The sequence below is a fragment of the Acromyrmex echinatior genome, chromosome 4 (assembly GCF_024713525.1).
Source record: "Acromyrmex echinatior isolate Ae372 chromosome 4, ASM2471352v2, whole genome shotgun sequence".
In the NCBI taxonomy this organism is placed as follows: domain Eukaryota; kingdom Metazoa; phylum Arthropoda; class Insecta; order Hymenoptera; family Formicidae; genus Acromyrmex; species Acromyrmex echinatior.
This window is the reverse complement of record NC_141855.1, coordinates 3,283,698-3,303,566: the sequence shown is the minus strand read 5'-3', so window position 1 is coordinate 3,303,566 and position 19,869 is coordinate 3,283,698. Positions and strand designations below refer to the sequence as shown.

General features: G+C 26.9%; 2 protein-coding genes across 12 annotated transcripts in view; one reads left to right on the top strand and one right to left on the bottom strand.

Moving 5' to 3' along the window:
- Shal (potassium voltage-gated channel protein Shal) overlaps positions 1–6,666 on the top strand; it is a 120,428-nt gene extending 113,762 nt beyond the window's left edge. For 6 of the 7 annotated variants that reach the window (XM_087405770.1, XM_087405766.1, XM_011068761.2 and 3 more), the window contains 4 exons: positions 4,283–4,419; positions 5,452–5,606; positions 6,203–6,269; positions 6,575–6,666. Coding sequence is in view for 2 of the 7 variants with exons in the window: in XM_011068761.2 (XP_011067063.1) it covers positions 4,283–4,297 (15 nt within the window). In the remaining 5 variants the exon portion in view is untranslated. The remainder of the gene's footprint in view (positions 1–4,282; positions 4,420–5,451; positions 5,607–6,202; positions 6,270–6,574) is intronic. The other variant, XM_087405767.1, reaches the window with a different exon arrangement.
- A 172-nt stretch (positions 6,667–6,838) lies between these two features.
- HisCl1 (Histamine-gated chloride channel subunit 1) lies at positions 6,839–19,361 on the bottom strand. Of its 5 annotated transcripts, none has more exons than XM_087405774.1 (10): positions 17,906–19,360; positions 17,254–17,326; positions 16,409–16,568; positions 15,532–15,607; positions 13,698–13,875; positions 13,107–13,333; positions 10,980–11,062; positions 10,278–10,589; positions 8,455–8,660; positions 6,839–7,015 (listed from the first exon to the last, which is right to left on the bottom strand). In XM_087405774.1, the coding sequence occupies exons 4-10, from the start codon at positions 15,603–15,605 to the stop codon at positions 6,839–6,841; spliced, it is 1,257 nt and encodes a 418-aa protein (XP_087261900.1). In that variant the 5' UTR covers positions 15,606–15,607; positions 16,409–16,568; positions 17,254–17,326; positions 17,906–19,360. The 5 variants fall into 5 exon arrangements, with proteins under 5 accessions (XP_087261900.1, XP_011067064.1, XP_087261897.1 ...); XM_011068762.2 differs by having other exon boundaries at positions 16,332–16,568; positions 17,906–19,359; XM_087405771.1 differs by having other exon boundaries at positions 15,532–16,568; positions 17,906–19,361.
- Between the last annotated feature and the right edge of the window lie 508 nt (positions 19,362–19,869).

Below are 19,869 nucleotides of genomic sequence, written 5' to 3'. Positions count from 1 at the left end.
TTTTGATAAATTAATGTTTATGAATTGTTATATGAATAAATTTATTATATTTATTATATGTTTATAAATAGTTCCTAATTATGTTTATGTAAATAAAATTATTAGAGAAATATATTACAAACATATTTTTGGTAAAGCATAATTATTTATAAAACATAATTAAAAATTGTTTTGTTTATTTATTAAAATAAGCTGTATTTCGAATAATAATACAATTTTGAAAATAATATTTAACTTTTTATTTATAAGAGAACTAATAATTCTAAGATCTATGAGTACGAGCTAAAGAGGTACGCATAGAACTTGTAATAATTTATATAGTTAACTTTTGCAATTTGAAGTTTTGGGCGTAACACGAACGGCTCTTTGACTCGTTCATTATAAAGTTCTAATATTGGTTTATATACGATCTTATCAATATTACTCTGGTTTGATGCTATCAATTAAGTAAAAGTTCAATAAATTAAAAATTTATAGGTATATCCGAACATATCTAGATAATCGAGAATGTTCCATATTTTACATTATGTATATTTTTTGAAGTATTTATCGATAATGATCGGATTAAAATAATTTTTTTTAAGTAACGCATAAAATTAATTTTTTTTAAACTACACAACTAAAATTTTGTCGAAATTTTTAGTATATCTGAGTTAATTTAACATAATGTGATTGTGTTATTCGAATATTTCGTGTTAAATTGATATTCAACATTTTTTAATGTTAAAATAATACAGTTTCTGAATAAATTAACAAATAACAAAAATAACAGTATCATAAGTTGAGTGATTGATTGTAAGTTAAATTAAATTATTTGATTGTTTGTTTAATTCAGTCAATTATTTAGTCAATTAGTATTCTTATTAAAATATTAAAATACATTACTAGATATAATAATGCAGCACTTTAAAAGAATAATTTCAAATGTTTTCCATAATTTTTTAGTTATATTAACATTTTCTATTTTTTAAGGTTATTTTGTCTTTCGTAAACCTGAGATATATGTATACTGTAGATGACTGGCAATTTGTGTAAGTGTAATAATTATTTAGCCGCTTCTTAGAATCCGCCCACGTTATCTCAAATCCATTAACGATCGGTACGATGCTCGTTAACTGCGTTGGCGACAGAAAGTCGATAGTCAATTACGTAAATGAAGGGATCTCGTTAACAGCCACGGTGAACATGGCTGCGATCGTTAAATAACGTGCCTGCCGATTCGATCGCCATCGAAAATGCATAGATCAGTGATTTCATGCTGATCAGTGCAAGCAATGTATTCCTTCTAAATCTCGGATGCAATCGCATTAGATTGCGTTTGGCTTTTAAAATCGAGTAATAATTTTCATCCTTTTATCTACAATGGTTCCACGAACGCTTATGAAATTATGGCTGTCAAGGAATGCAATCTAATGTAATATATCGGCATGCAATTTAAACTCACTAATTGAGTTTATCAATGGTTCTTTAATAAATTATCACTCTTTAAATAATGATTTTGCAGACGTGTGTCCAGATTTCTAAATTTGAAAGGGATCAAATTTCTTTTTTCCTTGGAGATTTTATTAATTCTTATTTTTCCACATTTTTCAAAACGTTGACGTTTACATCTCAGAATAAATTTTCCTTTTTATATATAAACTTAATTGAAAATATTTAACATTTGATATTAATTATTTAAATTTTGAAAGTTAAACTTTGATTTCTAACTTTCTAAAGTTTAAACTAACTTTCTAACAAAAAAAATACAATAAAATATTTTCCTCCGATTTTAAGTTTTAGATGCTGAAATATAAATAAAAATAGAATAAGTGTTTTTTTTCATATTAAGAGTGTAAAATATTGAAAGAAAGAAGATTGGTTTTTCTCTTGCTGAATGAATGTCGTCTAAAGTCAACGACATAGAAAATTACTTTTTAACTCTGAGAGAGAGAGAGAGAGAGAGAGAGAGAAAGAGAGAGAGAGAGAGAATTGAGAATTTCCAGAGTATTTTTTATAATAATAATAATTAAAACACGCTTTTAATCTTTTATTTCTTAAAAATAAGAAATTTTTATATTAAAACAATTTTTTATCAAAACTTACTCTTATAACCTTTCAACTTTTCTTTAAAACATTTTTTTTATATCTTGAATGATTCACTTAGGAAGAAGAAATCGATTTTTTAAAGAAAAGATTTTACTTTCTTCACGTGCGAGAAAATACTTATGAAAAATATCTATCTTTTATTTATATATGTTTTAATATAATAGATATATATAAAAGCTTATTAAAGTTGGAAGGGGACAATTGGTTGTATCCTCATGTAAGGATAATAAACTTGTAAGATCTTATCAGATTAGGATTGAATTTGTTAAAATTAGACATGGAAGAAGAAGTAATATTTTTTATAATATTGTAAAGCTCTTACTTGCTATTCTAATTTATTTAACAAAATTAGAGATATGTAATTGTGACACTGATCTAAATAACAATTAATATCGATTAGACATTATGTGGGTCGTCGGTAATAGGCAATAAGCAATTGTGTATTAGCTTTAATGGCTAATTAAATGCGGCACGCTCGTGACATGTGTCACGCGCAGGTGGCAAACCGTGGGAAATTATTGTCAGCGTTCTCGCGGAAACGGCAAATCCGAAGAAAGGCAGTGTCAGGGCGGGAATGCACGGGGAAGATGAAGAGCGTGAATAGAATATTTCGGGTCGTGACGTATCCCGAGAAACGATCCATTCGCAGTAACGAACAATTATGATTCCTTACGCGAATGTAATTATTCACAGCGTGAGTACGGCTCGCCTCATTAATTGCATTTCGCTGAGCAATTATCGAATGGTGAGCAGCGACGTTTTCTCGGCACGATTAACCGTAACGATTAAAAGAAAGATTAAAGGGATATCTACTTTTATTCACATTGAGCTGAATTCTCACCGCATGTCTGTGCTATCTCGCGCTAGCCGCGAAAGAAATTACGAACAAAAGAATGCGTCTATAAAGAAACTGAAAGCTTCGAGAAATTAAGTTGAAAAATATTAAGTTGAAAAAGACATTGTTTTATTATTAACGTTGACATATAAATAATTTAATAATTTAATTTGACGTACAAAGAATTTAATACCAAATTTGTTAAATAATTATCTTTAACAAAATGTGCAAAATTTATCGTATATTTTTATTTTATCAGCTTCTTATACATTTCAATTAGAAAACTTTGCGTCTCTGATATCATTTAATTAAATTTCATTGCGCAAGTTGTGCGGAAAGTTTCAGTTAATTACTCCATTATTAAGTTTTATCTAATTAATATAATTTTATTTACTGAGAATTCTAAGTTATAATTGCAGCGTGGCATTCCAACGAGAGGAAAATTTTGGTTTAAAAATTGAAATATGAAAAAGAAAGGAAGAAGTTTCTTATTATAAAATAAGTTTCATTGTTCATATGATATGAGAAACAACTAATTGATAATAACAATAATGAAAATGATTATTTCTTCGTTACCTGATTTCCTGTTTTTTTTATATTCTCCAGAATAGATAATATTCATATAACAGACGATAATATTAATATGATAAAATTATACACAATATTAAGAAGGATATATAATATATTTCTCTATAACGTGAAATAACAGAATATTTTTCGTATTAGTAAATCAGGTATAGTTTAAATTATTAACAAGAAGCTGTTTATTTTTTAAAAGATTCAAAGGTAATCAGAAAAATAAAGTAAAAATTCTAATTTTATAGAAATTTCTATACTTCTGTTAATTTCTTTTCAGGGATTGTTCAAAACTTTAGACTGTAAAAATTTTTTTTATTGCTCGGTTGTTGCAACAAATATTTAAAATAGTCAAATTATATTTGTTTCAGAGCTACATTTAAAGTAGTTTAATTATTTGTTGTAATTATTTGACAGTGATATTCAAAATACTTATTAATTATTGGTTTCAAAGTTGCCTTTGTTTATAGTTTATTATGAATACATCATTATTAGTTTATCAATCGTGAAATTGTATAAATAACACTTAAATAATTTTTGATAAGAAAAATATAAAAATTATAACAAAAGATAAATTTAATTTGTTTACATTATTTTAACGTGTATGTGTTATTTGTGATATGTTATTACAAATAACATGTACATGTTATAATGTATGTATAACTGTATAAACATCTGTTTTTAATAGTTGCGTATATTATAAATTTATACAATATATATTATAAATTTTTATCGTCATGCTCAGTTCTATTTATTTTATTGCATTTTATTTTTGTATTGCAGTATTGTGACAGTTGATCTCTCTCTACGCTGAGGAAATTTGCGATCGCTGCATGCATAGATCTTCAAATAAAAAAACTTGTGCAAGGATGACTCGGAATTTACTTGAATAATGACGAGCGATCGTAATGTAATTAAAGGTACTTGGATAAAACACAAATGTAAATGATTAATTTTATTTATATCGTATTGATAAATTACAACATATTTAAGTAAACTTTCCTAGCATTATAGAGATTCATATTTATTTCAAGCATTTTGAAATTTTATAACTCTTTTAATTATTATTAGAGCTTAATGTAAAGGATTCCATTAATGAATGAAAAAAAGAGTTTTAGTCAAATTAGCTAAAACTGTGATATATAATGAGATGTTAACCAAGAGTTTCTTAGTCAAAGTCATAAAAAGTAGACAAATTTTGCACTAGCATTATTTGAAATTTATTATTTTGCATCTAATTAGACCGAAAAGTATCCTTATCTACTAAATTATTTACTTTTTAATAATTGTATCTTAATACTTTTATGCATAGAATACTAACAATAAGATGAATCGATGTAAAGAAAATACATAGTTGCTTTTAAAAAAATTATGCAAATTATAATATGGAGATACTTGAAAATTATATTTTTTCAAACATTCAGATGTTTTCTTTACATCAATTGACTTATGTCATTATTCTGTGTATAAAAGTACTAAATAGTATTAAGTAAAAGTATTAAGACACAATTATAAAAAAATGAATAGCTTAGTAAATAAAGATACTTTTTAATCTGATTAGATCCAAAATAGCGATTTTCAAATGATACTAAAATCTGTTCATTTTTTACGATTTTGTTTGGAGAAACTTTTGATCAGCATCTTATAATCTATAAAATATCACAGTTTTAGCCACTTCGACTAAAACTTTTTTTATATGATTAGTACAGGATCCTTTATAATTTATTTTATATTTTTAAACATAAAGTTCAATAATGTTGTATTAATTATGTAACCTTATTTAAATTTACGTAGATTTTTGTTATAAAATTCGATATTTATATTGAATTTTTTACTTTTTACCCTGATTCTTGTTTTTTATCTTCACGTTCAGTTAACAATTAAATTTCTTCTAAAGTTATTATTAGTGTCACCTTTTAGATTTATCTAATCTAAGAAATTATTTATAACAGGTTACTACGTTATAAATTGGCAAATATTAACGTAAGTGCACAACTTAGTATTGGTCTGCAGTAGTAATACTCCGTAATAGGTCAGACAGTATGCTCCATTAACTTGACGCAAGACATTTAAGTTTGGTTAATGAACAGAACAGCAACTGAAAAAAGTTTGTGTTATTTTTAGTAATAATCTATTATTATAATTTAGAAAGTATGTTACATTATGTTATTACGTTCATATTGTCTAATATATTAATTATAAATGTTGTCATAACGAATATATTTCGAATCTTTTGAAGTTACTATTCTTCTTTTGATTAAAATTTTTTTAAATTTTATCTTTCTTTATAATTAAATAATATTTTTATCTAATTATTTTTAATTGTACTTGAAATTAATATGAATATCTTATATTAATATGATTAATATGATTAATATTAATATGAATATCTAGTTCCATAAACAATTAAATAAAAATTTGATATAACATTTGATATAATATGATAATATGAGAGATGATACTATCGTTTGAAAGTTTGAAAACACTACCTTTTTTTTTTTAGAAGAGCGAAACAGTAATATCAATACTTTCAAAGAACAGTTCCATATGAGAAACTTTACTATCTACTTTAATTATAACTATATATTATAAATAAATTTTTAGTATCATTATCAAGAAATACTAGTATATTTAATAGGAAGGAATTAATCATGCTCATCTCGTAATTTATAGAAGAATTTTAATTAATTTATTTTTTAATAGATACACTGATTGACTCTACCACATTTTTGATTTATGTAATCAAATTTTTTTCCAGTACGAGGAACAGGTGAGTAATTCATATATTATACATTAATTAGTTAATTAAAAAATTGTAAACCATATAATATACACATTAAATTTAAATGCATAAAGTTTTTGAACAGTATTCTTTTTTATTACAATAAAACTTTATTATAATAAATCATAATTTGTTTAATATAATAAATTATGATTTGCTTAATAAGAAATGAGTAATATAAATTAGGCGATATTTTTATAAAAATTAAAAGACATTCTAAATATAATATATATATTTTAAGATGTCTTATTTATCTATAACTACTTTGTTATATTTTTTATAATTTGTTACAGGGATTTTCTATGTCTTGAACACAGATCGGTTTATTCTTTTTGTCACAATCTCCGTAAAACATATTTTTAATAAACATACGGATTTAATCCCACTTTTATTAAATTCTTTTATTGTGCCACACTTTATACACGATAGTTTACAGGATACTTTTCGTTTCGACAAATTTTTTACTGCATCCTTTGTAATATTCTTTCTGTAATTCAATGTCTTTCTTTAAAACCGTGATTCTCGCCGAGTCGGACATGAATCTTGCCCGAGTTGCGTTACAGGAATGTGCTCCAATAGACGACGTTAAGGATGAAGAATGAGAAAGGGAAGAAGAATCTGGAAACCTTATCGATGTAAATGGCAGTGGCTCGTCCTTGGCAGCACTGCTCATACTGAATTGTCGGTTGCCTGGTTGGACTTCTGTTTCTTTCGGTATCCGGCCTCATGGGCGTCTTTGAAAAAAAGAGATTAAAAACACATAATTTAATATCATATAAAATATGATATGAAAGTAATAAATGTAGAAAATTATTATATATATATATGTTGCATACATGTAACTAATTATTTCAATTTATGTCCCTTTTTTTCATTTATCTTATTAATCAAGACTTGCGAGGTAAGTAGATCATTATATTTACTTAGAGTGATTAACTGTTGTATAAAAAATGAAATGATGTGTGCGATGTAATTGAAATAGTATAAAAAAATAGATCTATTAATTTTTTAATCATGCTTATCATCGATTTTGAACAATTGATACATTTCACATTAGAATTAATTTAACATATTTTAACTTATTAAGTTAAAAGTTTTTACGTATTATTTTTCGAATAAATAAAATTCATATTTTTCAATTCAAGCATATGATATTTCTATAGATATACTTGCGTGTAATGTGTTGACAATATTCGTTATACAACAAAATCATAACGTATTTTATGATTAAAATAAAATGAAACTAATGGAAAAATCGAATATTCGAATATCTCTTGTTAATACAACTTTGCTTGCAAATCAAAAAGATAAAATTTATAATAATCATAAAATATTTATTTAATTGCGTGAAGCATGACTTTTACTTATTAGCTATTAAAGAAAAACGATATTTATTTCGCGAATGCGTTTTATCGTAAAGCAAACAAAAGTAAATGCGGCAGTAGTACAAGCAAATATTACGTGCAATGGATGTAATAAAAACGAGATGTTTTCTATGTACAAAACGAATTGTAAGTCTGCGTAAACTACACAGAAGAAAGGAGAGAATAAATATTTCTCCGCGAATTGAGTGTGGGACGAATGCACGCAATAAAATCGAACTTCGGAACTTGTTCAAGAGGGAAATTACTGAAGAAAAGTTACTCGCCATTCGATACGATGAATTGCCTAGAAAAATGTTTGTACTTTTCAAGAAGTATACTCCGCTGTATTTTCCGCCGTCGATGTTTACCGTATAACATTCGGATTCAGAAATAAATATGCGTTTGTCAGTCATATAGGTTTTTATTTAGGTGAGTTTTCTGCTTCAAAATAGAAATGGAATTGTTAGAGTTACTAAAAAGTTTAGCTTGAAATTTATATGAAATTTTGTTTATGTATTTAATGTTTCATTTCTCTTTCTTATTAAACGAATAAGTGATATAACTTTATAATACATCTCAATGATTTATACGATTCCGCAAATATCGATAATTCATAACGATCACAATTTATAATGTAGCGTACCCTTATTCCTAGCATTTTTATTCAATTGAACGATATTGTATCAACAGAACGAATTGCATGCTCGTGGCCGATGATGCGGCGTATTTTGCTTTATCTCGAACTATCAATTTTGTAGAACCGATGGAACATTCACCATAAATATCGCACCACACTTTTTCTCGTTTACCTTGAAGTCGTCGATGGCTTCGCGAAGATCTTCGTCCGAGTATCCTTTCATGGCCTTTGTAGCGACTGGCCCCATATAGTTGTTCACTACTGCAAATTCCATAAGAGACAAGAAGACGAATACACTACACGAAGACATCCACACGTCAATCGCCTTCACATACGAGACCGGCGGTAGAGATTGTTGAGACTGTGTGTTTTGAGTAGCTAAAAGTAAGATATTAATCCTTAATCCTTACATGCATGCACAGTTACATATATACAATTCAGTTGACTTGTCTCCCGCTACTTAGCTTCAAGACCGTGTCTCCAGATAAATATGCATTGAATGAAAGCAAGTTAATTATTTCAAATAATATCATATATCTCAATGATTAAATGGTAAAAATGTCAGGAAATAGAAAGATCTAGATTTTGGAAATCTGGATAGAGTAATATTTTTTGTAATAAATTCTCAGTGATTTAAGATGCACCTTAGCATCAATATTATCAGAAATTGATGAAACAATTTAATTTTATTCTAGCTCTAATTTAGAACTGTGTTCCAAGTACGACAAATAATAATTGGTACGCAATTCGCTTGAACTGGAAATTGGACAATTGTTTATATAAAAATGTTATTAGACACAAATATCCGCTATGACTGAACAAAGCTTTTATTTCTTATTTATGATAATTATAGAGTAAAAAGTGCTCGTATATTTTCTTAAAAATTAACACAATGTCATGGCTTATTTCGAGCTATAATTAAATTAACTTTAAATTAATATAATCAACAAATCAATAAAATTTAAAAACCATCAGTGTCAAAATAATCAGTGTAATAATCAGCGTCAATAAGTATCCCGCCAGATGACAATTCTAACATGAACATGACGTTCAAATTTTTCTATATATTGACACTTCACCACTGATGGTTTTTAAATTTTCATTGTATCCGTCATTGTTGGTAAATTTAAGATTTCTGCGTGTAGCACGGAGAAAGGCTTTGTAAGCCGAAACGTTTGGTGATTATATTAATTTAAAGTTAATTTAATTATAGTTCGAAATAAGTCACGACATTGTGTTAATTTTTATGATAATTATTTTTAACATTAGATTTTATATAGATTTTTTTGTACATAAATATATGTGCATATTATTGACTTTAAATTTAAAATATTATAAAATATTCTCTTATGATTTTTTATAAATATAAATTTAAATTTGTAATTGTGTAAATTAAACTAAATGTAAGTTTAGGTATATGTACACTGAAAAAAATGTCTGATTAAATTTATTTATTTTTAGTTGAGATAACCGGAATTCTGGTTGATAATATTTCTGGTAAAATCTATTAACATTCTTATTTTTAACAAAATAATTATATTAATCAGAATTCTAATTATCTCAACTAGAATTCTAATAGATTTAAAGAAAATTCTGATTCGTCTTTTTCCACCAGAATTACTATTTAATCCAACCAGACCATTTTTCTCAGTGTAAGTATCGATAGTATAATTAATTATGTAATTTTATAACAAGAATTATTTTAAATCTGCATTTTCGTTTATGTCTTGGAGCATTTTATATAATTATTACGGTTTAAGAAATCAACGTTATCCGCTATCAATTATTTATACTACATACTTTATTCTCGGAATTTACATCGAAATTTATCGCAAATAATTTTATTCGATTTTAACGTATTAAAACCATTTTGGTTCTAGTTAATTGCAATTTTGCTGATATTTATGTCATCGTTATATGATACCCCGACAAAACATTTTATCGCAATTATGAATAGTTATATCACGAGCAATAGGTGGGGAGAGGTCGCCTAACCGAGGGTCAGCAGTGACGTCACACCAAGGGTAACTCGTGCCGGGATGGCTTCCGGCTTGATCCAAAAGGCGATCCAGGACATGACGACGATCAGGGCGGATGGTATGTACGTGTGGAACAGGTGATAACCCAGTCTCCGGCGCAGATTGAAGACAATCTGTATGCATGTGAAGTTTCCGGTTGAGTATTCGATCGTGCAGTCAGTCGTGTAGTTGTTCGATATGTCTAGTTGCGGCAGTTCGATTTCCGGATTAACTACAAGGGGATCAGTCATGTTCCAAAGGAATACCAGATCCTGAGTTGTATGCGAAACTAAAAAAAAAAGTAAATGATGTATAGAGACAAGCATGATAAAGGAGAAGGTGATATTATGGCATTCTATCCTCAAAATCTAAATAAATAAATAGCCTTAATATTTTAACATAAAATATGATTATTTATAAACATATTTGGTATAAATAATTCATTATAATTGATAATAACTACAGATAATATGATTGTATAAACAATAATTGCAAAAAAAATATTAACATTGCTATTATGCTTTTACTGTACATTACTTAGTTTCTTCTTTGTTAGTAGGAAAAATATTACGATTTATGTATATATCACAGTATTAATAATATATATATATATATATATATATATATATATATATATATATAATATAATCGCTTATATAAAATATTAATGTATACTTACGGCTTTCGATCATCATCGAGCAAATTTGAGTGTCATGAGGATAAGATTCGAACTTCATCGCGCATGAGAGCACCAATGTCAATCTAAAACGAATATTACGCTTCCTTGTGTGACACAATTTATTACTCAAATTTTGTTTTCTGATACAAGTTTTACTCAATAGCATTTATTTTCACAGTGACGAACAATATTGAAGCTCTTCTCTATATTTGTGTTTCCGATGAAACATACATTCAGAACAAAGGAAAATAAATTCGTATTATTTTATTGACAATAAAACTTGACAGAACGGCACAGTAATTAAATCGCTCTATCGAATACGTTGGATTAAAATCATGGATAGAAATAAATGAAGCCGAAATAGCTGTAAAAACGATGTGGGAAATGAGTAGAAATATATGAACATCATGAGAGTTTTATGTGTATTTTATAATAGTTCAAAATTTGTGCTGATCGATTTTCTTGAGTGCCTATTTATTGAAATATTTTAATTAACAATAAATTTATGTACAAAAGTATTTAAAAATTTATTATTTGAATTAAATAGCTAATAAAAAGATAAAAAATATTTAAATTAATGCATGCATTTATTACTTAAATAGTTAAAGCTTTAAAGTCAAACTCAATAACAAATTCTCTAAACTCTAGTGTTTCCTCAGGTTCCGACGCGTGACGTTGGTATTTTATTGCAGTATTTATTTCGCATAAAAAATAGAGTGCTCTTATAATGTAAGGAGAGGGATGAAGAGAATAAGTTAATATTTCTCGAGGAAATATGATGCTTTTTTAAAAAATAATATATATTATCATCAGCATATAAAATCATAATTGTAATATATTAACGAAATTTACCTGTATTTGTAACAATTATATTATAAAAAATTGAAGTATATATAAGTTATCATAATATTTACAGATTTTTAGAAGTTAGTGTCTTCTAGTTTTTAATATTTTTTTTTCCTTATTTTGTATACATATTTTATTATTAAATACTTTTATTAAAAGGAAATTATGTCGAGAGAGAGAGAGAGAGAGAGAGAAAGAGAGAGAGAGAGAGCGCAAGTTTAAATATTTATTTTAACTAAAAACATTTTTAATTATATTGTTTGTAATTTGCATTTATATGAAGCTTGCATGTTTCATAAAAAGATAATTATTGAAATATTTTTTATTTTTTTTTTACACAGATGTTTATGATATTTGATAAAATTATAAAATAATTGTCCGAGTCTAAAGCTGGAAATCTCACTCAAACAAAAAGTTTTAAACTAGTATTCTCGTGCGAAGAATATAGTTTTTTCAGTTACAGAAAACAGCATCCCAGATGGCAAGCTGTAGTCATTTTGACGTCAACAGTTAGTCATTTTAAATTATTGACGTCATATTACCTATTTAAGATGTAATAATAATGTCACTTTTTTTATCAATTAATAACGTCATTTATTTATTCATTCTGCGACGTATTTACACGTCATACTTATTAACGTCGGATAAATGATTAATCAACGACGTACTTGTAACGTTATTAGTGATCAATTAATAATGTCATTTATGCAGTTAGTAACACAAACTTAATGATGTATTTTCGACTTCGGTTTATATAACGTTATATAGTTGTGACAAATTCATTTTTGTGATGATAGGACATTGAATTTATCAGAAATGACTAATTAATAACATCAAATAGACTTAATAGACGACATTGCTATCTGGGATGTTTGGTACGAAAAGTAAATTTATGACTTTAATTGTGTAATGAAGATAGGAGAGAGAGAGAGAGAGAGAGAGAGAGAGAGAGATTAAATTGTATAATAATTATCATATATCATAATAATTCTTGTATAACTTGTATGTAATTAACAAATGTTAACATTTAATTTCTAATTAATAATTATAAATTATAATTATAATTAATAATTATAATTATTAATTCTTACCTAACATATTAATGTATTTTTTATAAGAAAAGTTTAAACAAAAAATCACATTTATTGTAAAATGCTTATAATTTGCTAAGTGAAACTAACTATAATATTAATAATGATTAAGAGATTTATAAACTTACTTGGACATGTAAAGAGATTTATAAGATTTGTAAAGGACATGTAAAGAGATTTATAAACTTACTTGGACATGTAAAGAAGCGTTTTATCGTGATACAGCCAAAGATAATGATTTGGTATAGACATCTCGTGAAAAGTAACTTTTTTCGCATTCTTGAAGAAACAGTCGGGTCTCCAGATATTGTGCAACCAATCCACATCAAGTATTCGATAATCCTCAGACATATTTTCCGGTAGCCGTAGCCTAGAATCCCGCCAACTCTGAGCGAGAAATATGTCGGCTACGTATGTCTGTCATCGTGGAAAAATAATGTGGGTAGATGCACTTTATGTTTTCAATAAACGTTTTAATTTTTATATTCTCACATATAATATAGGGTGTATTCTAAATAAGCTAAAAAATTTTAAAGGGTGATTTTTTTACATAATTATATTTATATAATAAATTTGAAACAAAACTTTATATAATTAAAATCTTATAGCGTACTTAAGACATACCCTGCATTATATAAAATTGCTTTACATATTCTATTTTTATAGTATGTCAATATAATTAAAATTAATATAATAAATGGAAAGAGTAATCCAATAAAATATACACAGATGTACATGTAATACTCTGGGGAAATATTTAACAATACAAATTTGTTCTCACCATCGATTCCTCGTTTATTGAGTCTAAGCTGAGCACTGTCACATGGAAATAAACGACAGTGGGTTGACCGAGAAATTTTGGAGCTCTATGCTTATCATATTGTTTTGGATTCAAAGGCAGGATATCCCTCAGCGATAAAGAAGTTTCCTTTTTTCCGTACTCATCGAAGTCCAGTTCTCTAAAATGTCAAAAAATGATAAAAAATGTTTGTTAATCGACACTATTTGTATATCTGTGTGTGTGCATCTATATATTTGTTAGAGATTATATTAACTACAACATATCATATTTATTATAATATTGAAAAATGCACATATTCTACATCATTCATTTGCAAACAAATCAATTTTAATGCAATAATATATTTAACGAATGTATCTCTAATTAAATCAATAATTATTAAAAAAATATTTTTTGATCAAATCTTATTAAACAATCAGTATTTAAGTAATAAAAATTAAAAATATTTTCTAAGGCATTAATTTTAAATTCATTTCCTTACTTTATGTTATCGAAAATTATAAAACACTGAAAAGTATCTTCTCACTAATAATTATTAACTTCTTTAAGATAATACTTATGTCATAGACAATAAAATAATCTTTTTAAAGATTGTTCTATAAAAATAATTAAGTTACATTTTATTACAGTTGAATGGACTATTAAAAAATATGTTAATATAGACAGTAACTAAGAACAAAACATATTTATATAAACTTGATTTAAAATCGCTTTATGTTACTGCAAAATTCGACAAGCCGATAACTTTTAAGAATTTCTTCGAATATTTTTATTTAGTAATGTTTATAGACGTGTAAAGTAAAATTATTGTAAAAATTATTGTAAAGTATTATAAAATTATTTGAATAATATGTAAAGTAATATTGTTTATATTAATATTAATTACATATATTTATGAATATCATTAAACAGAAATACGCGAGAAAATTTTATGTACTAATGTACAACGTACTCTTTATGTATTCTTTATGTATTTTTGAATAATCCTTTTATAATATATTTTAATAATATTAAATATGTTAATAAATTAAATTGTTATTCATTAACCGAAATGAAAAAGAAAAAAAATAAAAACATAGCTAGTAAGAAACAATTTGCAAGTAATGACCTTAAGAATTAAATAATTTAAATAATGATCTTAAGAGTTAAATAATGGTTTTGACAACGATATCACTGGTACAGCGATTTTTATTGCAGCATCGATGGCTCAAGTTATTCACAGATCATAAGAATTGAGCGCGGTCTGTTGGTTTCATTATTACAGAGTGGATGCTATTTTTCTTAACCGGGTCACGTTGGACACGATCGCTAACTGTTAGAATTTTATTTGGATGTGATTGCAGTATTGATTCAAAAATAAATGCATTGGGAAATGTAATACGAAGACGTGACTTATATTTGTTATTAAATCACGCATTTATAATCTGCGAATATATGTCGGCAGTATACGATTTAATGTGTGATGCTATTCATGATGGAATAGATTTTATAGATGCAAGAATAGTGAAACTCGTAACTGTACATATTTATTTCATACAAAAAATTTATCACATTATATTTAAATAATGTCACAGTTATTTAAATAATATATTTCTTTCTTTTTTTACCATTGAAAATATTATTGTATATTGTTAACTTATAAATTATAATTATATGTTGTTTACTTAGCTGACATTTCTTACAAATTTACAGAACAAGAAAGTATAATTTAAAAAACAAAATTTAGATGTAAAATATTATTTCTATTGAGATTATTGATTTTGAAATAACTAGAATGTTAGTCCGAACAAGGAAAGTATAATTGCGTACTTACGGAAAATGCGGAGCGGTCATGTCAAACAAGGCGTATAGATAACAGCATATGATCAGTAGAAAATGCCACGTCATTCCTGAAGAAGGCAGAGAATATAAAGAGTGATGCCCCAAAGAAAGAGCAATGTATGCAATGGAGTATGCAAAGTACGTTATAAAGAATTCATCGACGCGGAGAGAGAGATAGGGATAGAGGGATGAGATAGTTTTGAATTCGTCAAAGAATACTTCCATTCTTCTATGAGAGGAAGGATATATGTTACGTCCGTTTCTTCACAAAGAAGTTTACTAAATGTCAATGAGTCCATTAATATTTATATAGCTAATTTAATTTTTGACTCAATGGATAATACTCAAACTGGAAAATTACATACTCTTTTGTTGTTTTCTACTGATATATATAATGCCGTATATTGAAGACTAACAATAAGCAATTTATTACTTTCTGTTCTTATTAAAGTATATAAATTCAACATATAAATTCATGTACATATAAATTCATGTACATAAATATCCAGATATGATTTAAATGCGTGATTTGATAAAATAGAAAATAATACATTACAATTATTTTATAATATACCAACAATGTAATGTTAAATTTAACTCTTATTGTTTAACTCTTATACTGATGAAGAAACTTTAGAAATAAAATTTTGTAGCAAGTAGTTATTAAAATCTCTGCTTTCTTATTAATTCTTGACATGATATATTTCACGGGCCGTTTCCTGCGTTGCGTCTCATATTTTTAAATTTAATGGTTCTTCACACGACGGTTTTCCGATCCAATTTTCCACTCACCGATCAACTGCACATTCTATCGTTCGGAAATCCGAATGCTCTCAACAAAGATTGAACGGAAGTTATTAATCGCTCGCCTGAAAATATTTTTCGCCGGATGATCACTTCCGGTCCCTCGTGAATCAATGACCATTTGAATTATATTCAAACATAGCGTCTTATGAATGAAACCACGTGGATCAATGTTGAGAATCTCGATGAGTCAACAAGGTTTTATAAATTGCGATCTATATAGACCTATAATAAATCAACAGAAGTTATTTTTATTAAGAATTTTTATCAATAATAATGTGTTGAACATTAATTAATAATCATTTTTTTTATTTAAATATTATCCAGTAAAAATTAAATTATATACGAAAAGAACAGTTACATTGTCTAAAAATTTTGTTAAATACAATTGTAAAAATAATTTTATTAGATTCATCAAAATAATTATGTAGGATGTTCTAAGTTCCTAAAATGACAAAACTATTTGCAACATTGCAGCACAATGGATTTCGGTTCCGGGCACATCATCGTTTCGACTCCTCCACTTTCATCAAGCAAAGCGAAGCGAGCAAGATCGAAAGAGTCTGTTTTTCTCGCGTTTGGCAATCTTTGGTGCACCGAGCGAACGAGAAAATTCTCTTGCTACCTCATTTGAAACGTCGAAGGTTGCTGAACGTGAGACGAACGGATTCCATCGCTGTCTCACTCGTTTTACATCGCTGGTAGAGAAAAATAGAGGGGTCGAAACACTGGTGTACTCGGTCAAAATCCTGCCATTGTTGAAACATTGAGTGTTCTACATAATTATTTTAATAGTCCAACGAAATTATGTTTAAATATGTCTTTCTAAATTTTTAGAGACTTTAGAAAAATCGTTTTTTCTATTTAAAACAAGGACTTAAATTAAGTTTGTTAATAATGATGTACCTACAAATCACTCAGAAGTTGTTGAAGCTTAGCTGATTTTTAAGTAATCATTTTAAATCATCCTTCATTAATTGCACCTTTTTAAAAAGGTAGATTTATTAATATTTACACATTAAAATTTTTTGAAAATAACGTTTTATAAAGACAAGTATAAATCACAGATTACATAAATGTAACCTTTAAATATATAAACTTACATATACATAATATTATAAAATTACATAACATACTATATAAAGATATAAAAGTTTATCATAACAAATGTAAAATATTTTTAAAAAATTTAAAAAAAAATATAAATTTCTGATTATTTAAAATTTTTACCAGTAAAAAAATAATGATAAAGAGCCATTAAAACATACAATGTTAATAATATATTAAATATCACACCAAATGCATTTAAAAGTAAAAAGAGCAAATATACTCTTAGTAATTGAAAGATTACAAATTTTACACATATATTTGTATATAAGATTTTAGAAATATTTAAATACCTTTGAATTCATCACAATCCTCAACGAATGACATAAAGATATATTTATTAAGATTTTGTTCGTAATAAAACAAATTGAAAATTTAAAAATCCGTCATTGAAAATTTACCTTCTTAATTTCACACAATATTTTCTAAGGACCTTAAACACGATTACTACCTACCTATATTGATACTTCTTTTTATCAATTTCAATTTATAGCACTTTGAAAAGATCGTCGATAACTTGATGCTATCTCAATTCGCGATATTTTTCAACATACGAGGCTCTCTTCGTTTCTTTTAATCACAACCTCTGTAAGAAGAAATATCAAGAAACTTGGAACGACGCGGAATTTCTCGTGTGTTTGGTACTCAAGATTTGTCATACGGAAACTGGTCATAACGTTGCACTTTCTTTCTTGCCGTCCGTAAACCACTCTGTCGGATTCGACCGTCTCTAAGCCAATTTGTCTATCGACAAACTGATTAAACCCTACTCTCTTTCATTTGTAGTATCGTGTAACATCTAAGCACATAGGTCAAAATTAAACATCCTGCAGTTTTCTAATTAAAGACGTTGAAATTAAAAACGATAGGACGGAAAAATGTAAGAAGATGAAAATAAATTATTAACTAAGTAAGAAGCATCAATTACGGTTAAAGTTAGATGTAGTAATAATATTTCTATATGTATACATTTTCTATATTTTAAATTCATTTATTTCACAACAGATATATAACTGCGCACTGATTACTTTCGAACATACAATCAAACATAAATGTTAATAATTACATGAAATTAAATTTCCTTGTTAATGTGATGGTATTTTAAATCTGTAAAAAACTAATTGCGAAAAATATTACCTCAGCTGGGTCGATCCTGGGTCTCCTGAATTTTGTGCGGATAAAATTCTAATTTGATCCAATGTAATAATATGTTTATTACAATAATCATATATAGAGAGTGTATTAAAACGCGGCATGGTGTAATAAGTTTGAAACAAGACTATTTATTATATGAATACATTAATTATATAAATAAATATATTAGTAAGTGATAAATGTATTTAAAGTACATAATAATACAAATATTATTCCAGCTAACATCTTCTTTGATAATAATTGGTGCTCTTAGTATTAATGTATTTATATAAGCGGTCGTGTCCTAAACTTAATAAAGTGAATTACATTTATCAATTCTATTTTTGTATACTGCAGGAAAGATATATTATGAAATTGAATATTGCAAATTGAACATTAACAAACAAAAAAAAATACTGTAAAAAATACTAAAAAACAAATAACAAATACATATTTACAATTAATATATCATAAGAGATAGATCTTTTATACATTTTCAAATGATTTGCTGACTCTTATGTGGCTTTCACATCTTCTTATTGTTTTTTACTAAAAAACAAGATACAATTGTTTCTCTTGTAAACTATTAATAAAATATGTTTAAAATGTGTGTGTGTGTGTGTGTTCTTTATTCTTTTGATTGTATAGAGCCCCTAAATACTTCGGAATCTTCGGATATTCGTTCATTATCGCGAGCTTTACACACGCTATGACATGTTTCGTTCGTACCGACATTATCCAAGCTGCAGCAAAAGAAAAATTACATAAATGTAAGTAAAAATACATAAAATATATGCATATTATCTTTATATCCACAATTTGTGCCGGACTCGCGTTCAACATTAATTTTCGATTTAAATGATAAAACTCGTGCTGCATCAATTTTTTGACGCTACGACTTTAACAGCAGTGTCGTTAATGTGATACGTAGTTCGAATCATTCTATAAAATTGATGTTAGTGTCGCTAGTGTACAGGAGCTTCCAAGTGTCACACGAATAAGGAGCTCCGCACAATAAAAGGAACAGGGAACAGAGAACAGAGAATAAGAATTTCAACCTATCTAAAAACTATGTATCCACAATACATGATTTCTGATAAGTTGAATTTCTTATTTTCTATTCTCTGTTCCCTGTTCCTTTTATTGTGTGGAGTCCCTAACAAGACTGGGATGGCTGCTCTCAGGTGTTCTCTCTGGTAAAATCCAGATATATTTTGGACTTGCGTACAGTCGATATAGAAGTTCTCATACCTTACTGGAAACTGTTAACTACAACTTCAAATAT

Bases quoted from the DNA above. Each gene is read 5' to 3' on its own strand.
- HisCl1 (XM_087405772.1), bottom strand. From the start codon at position 15,764: ATGGAAGTATTCTTTGACGAATTCAAAACTATCTCATCCCTCTATCCC. The intron at 11,063-13,106 runs GTAAGTTTATAA...TATTCGTTTTAG, and splicing joins ACGCTTCTTTACATGTCCAA to ATTGACATTGGTGCTCTCAT. The intron at 7,016-8,454 runs GTAAACGAGAAA...TTTTTTTCAAAG, and splicing joins AAGCCATCGACGACTTCAAG to ACGCCCATGAGGCCGGATAC.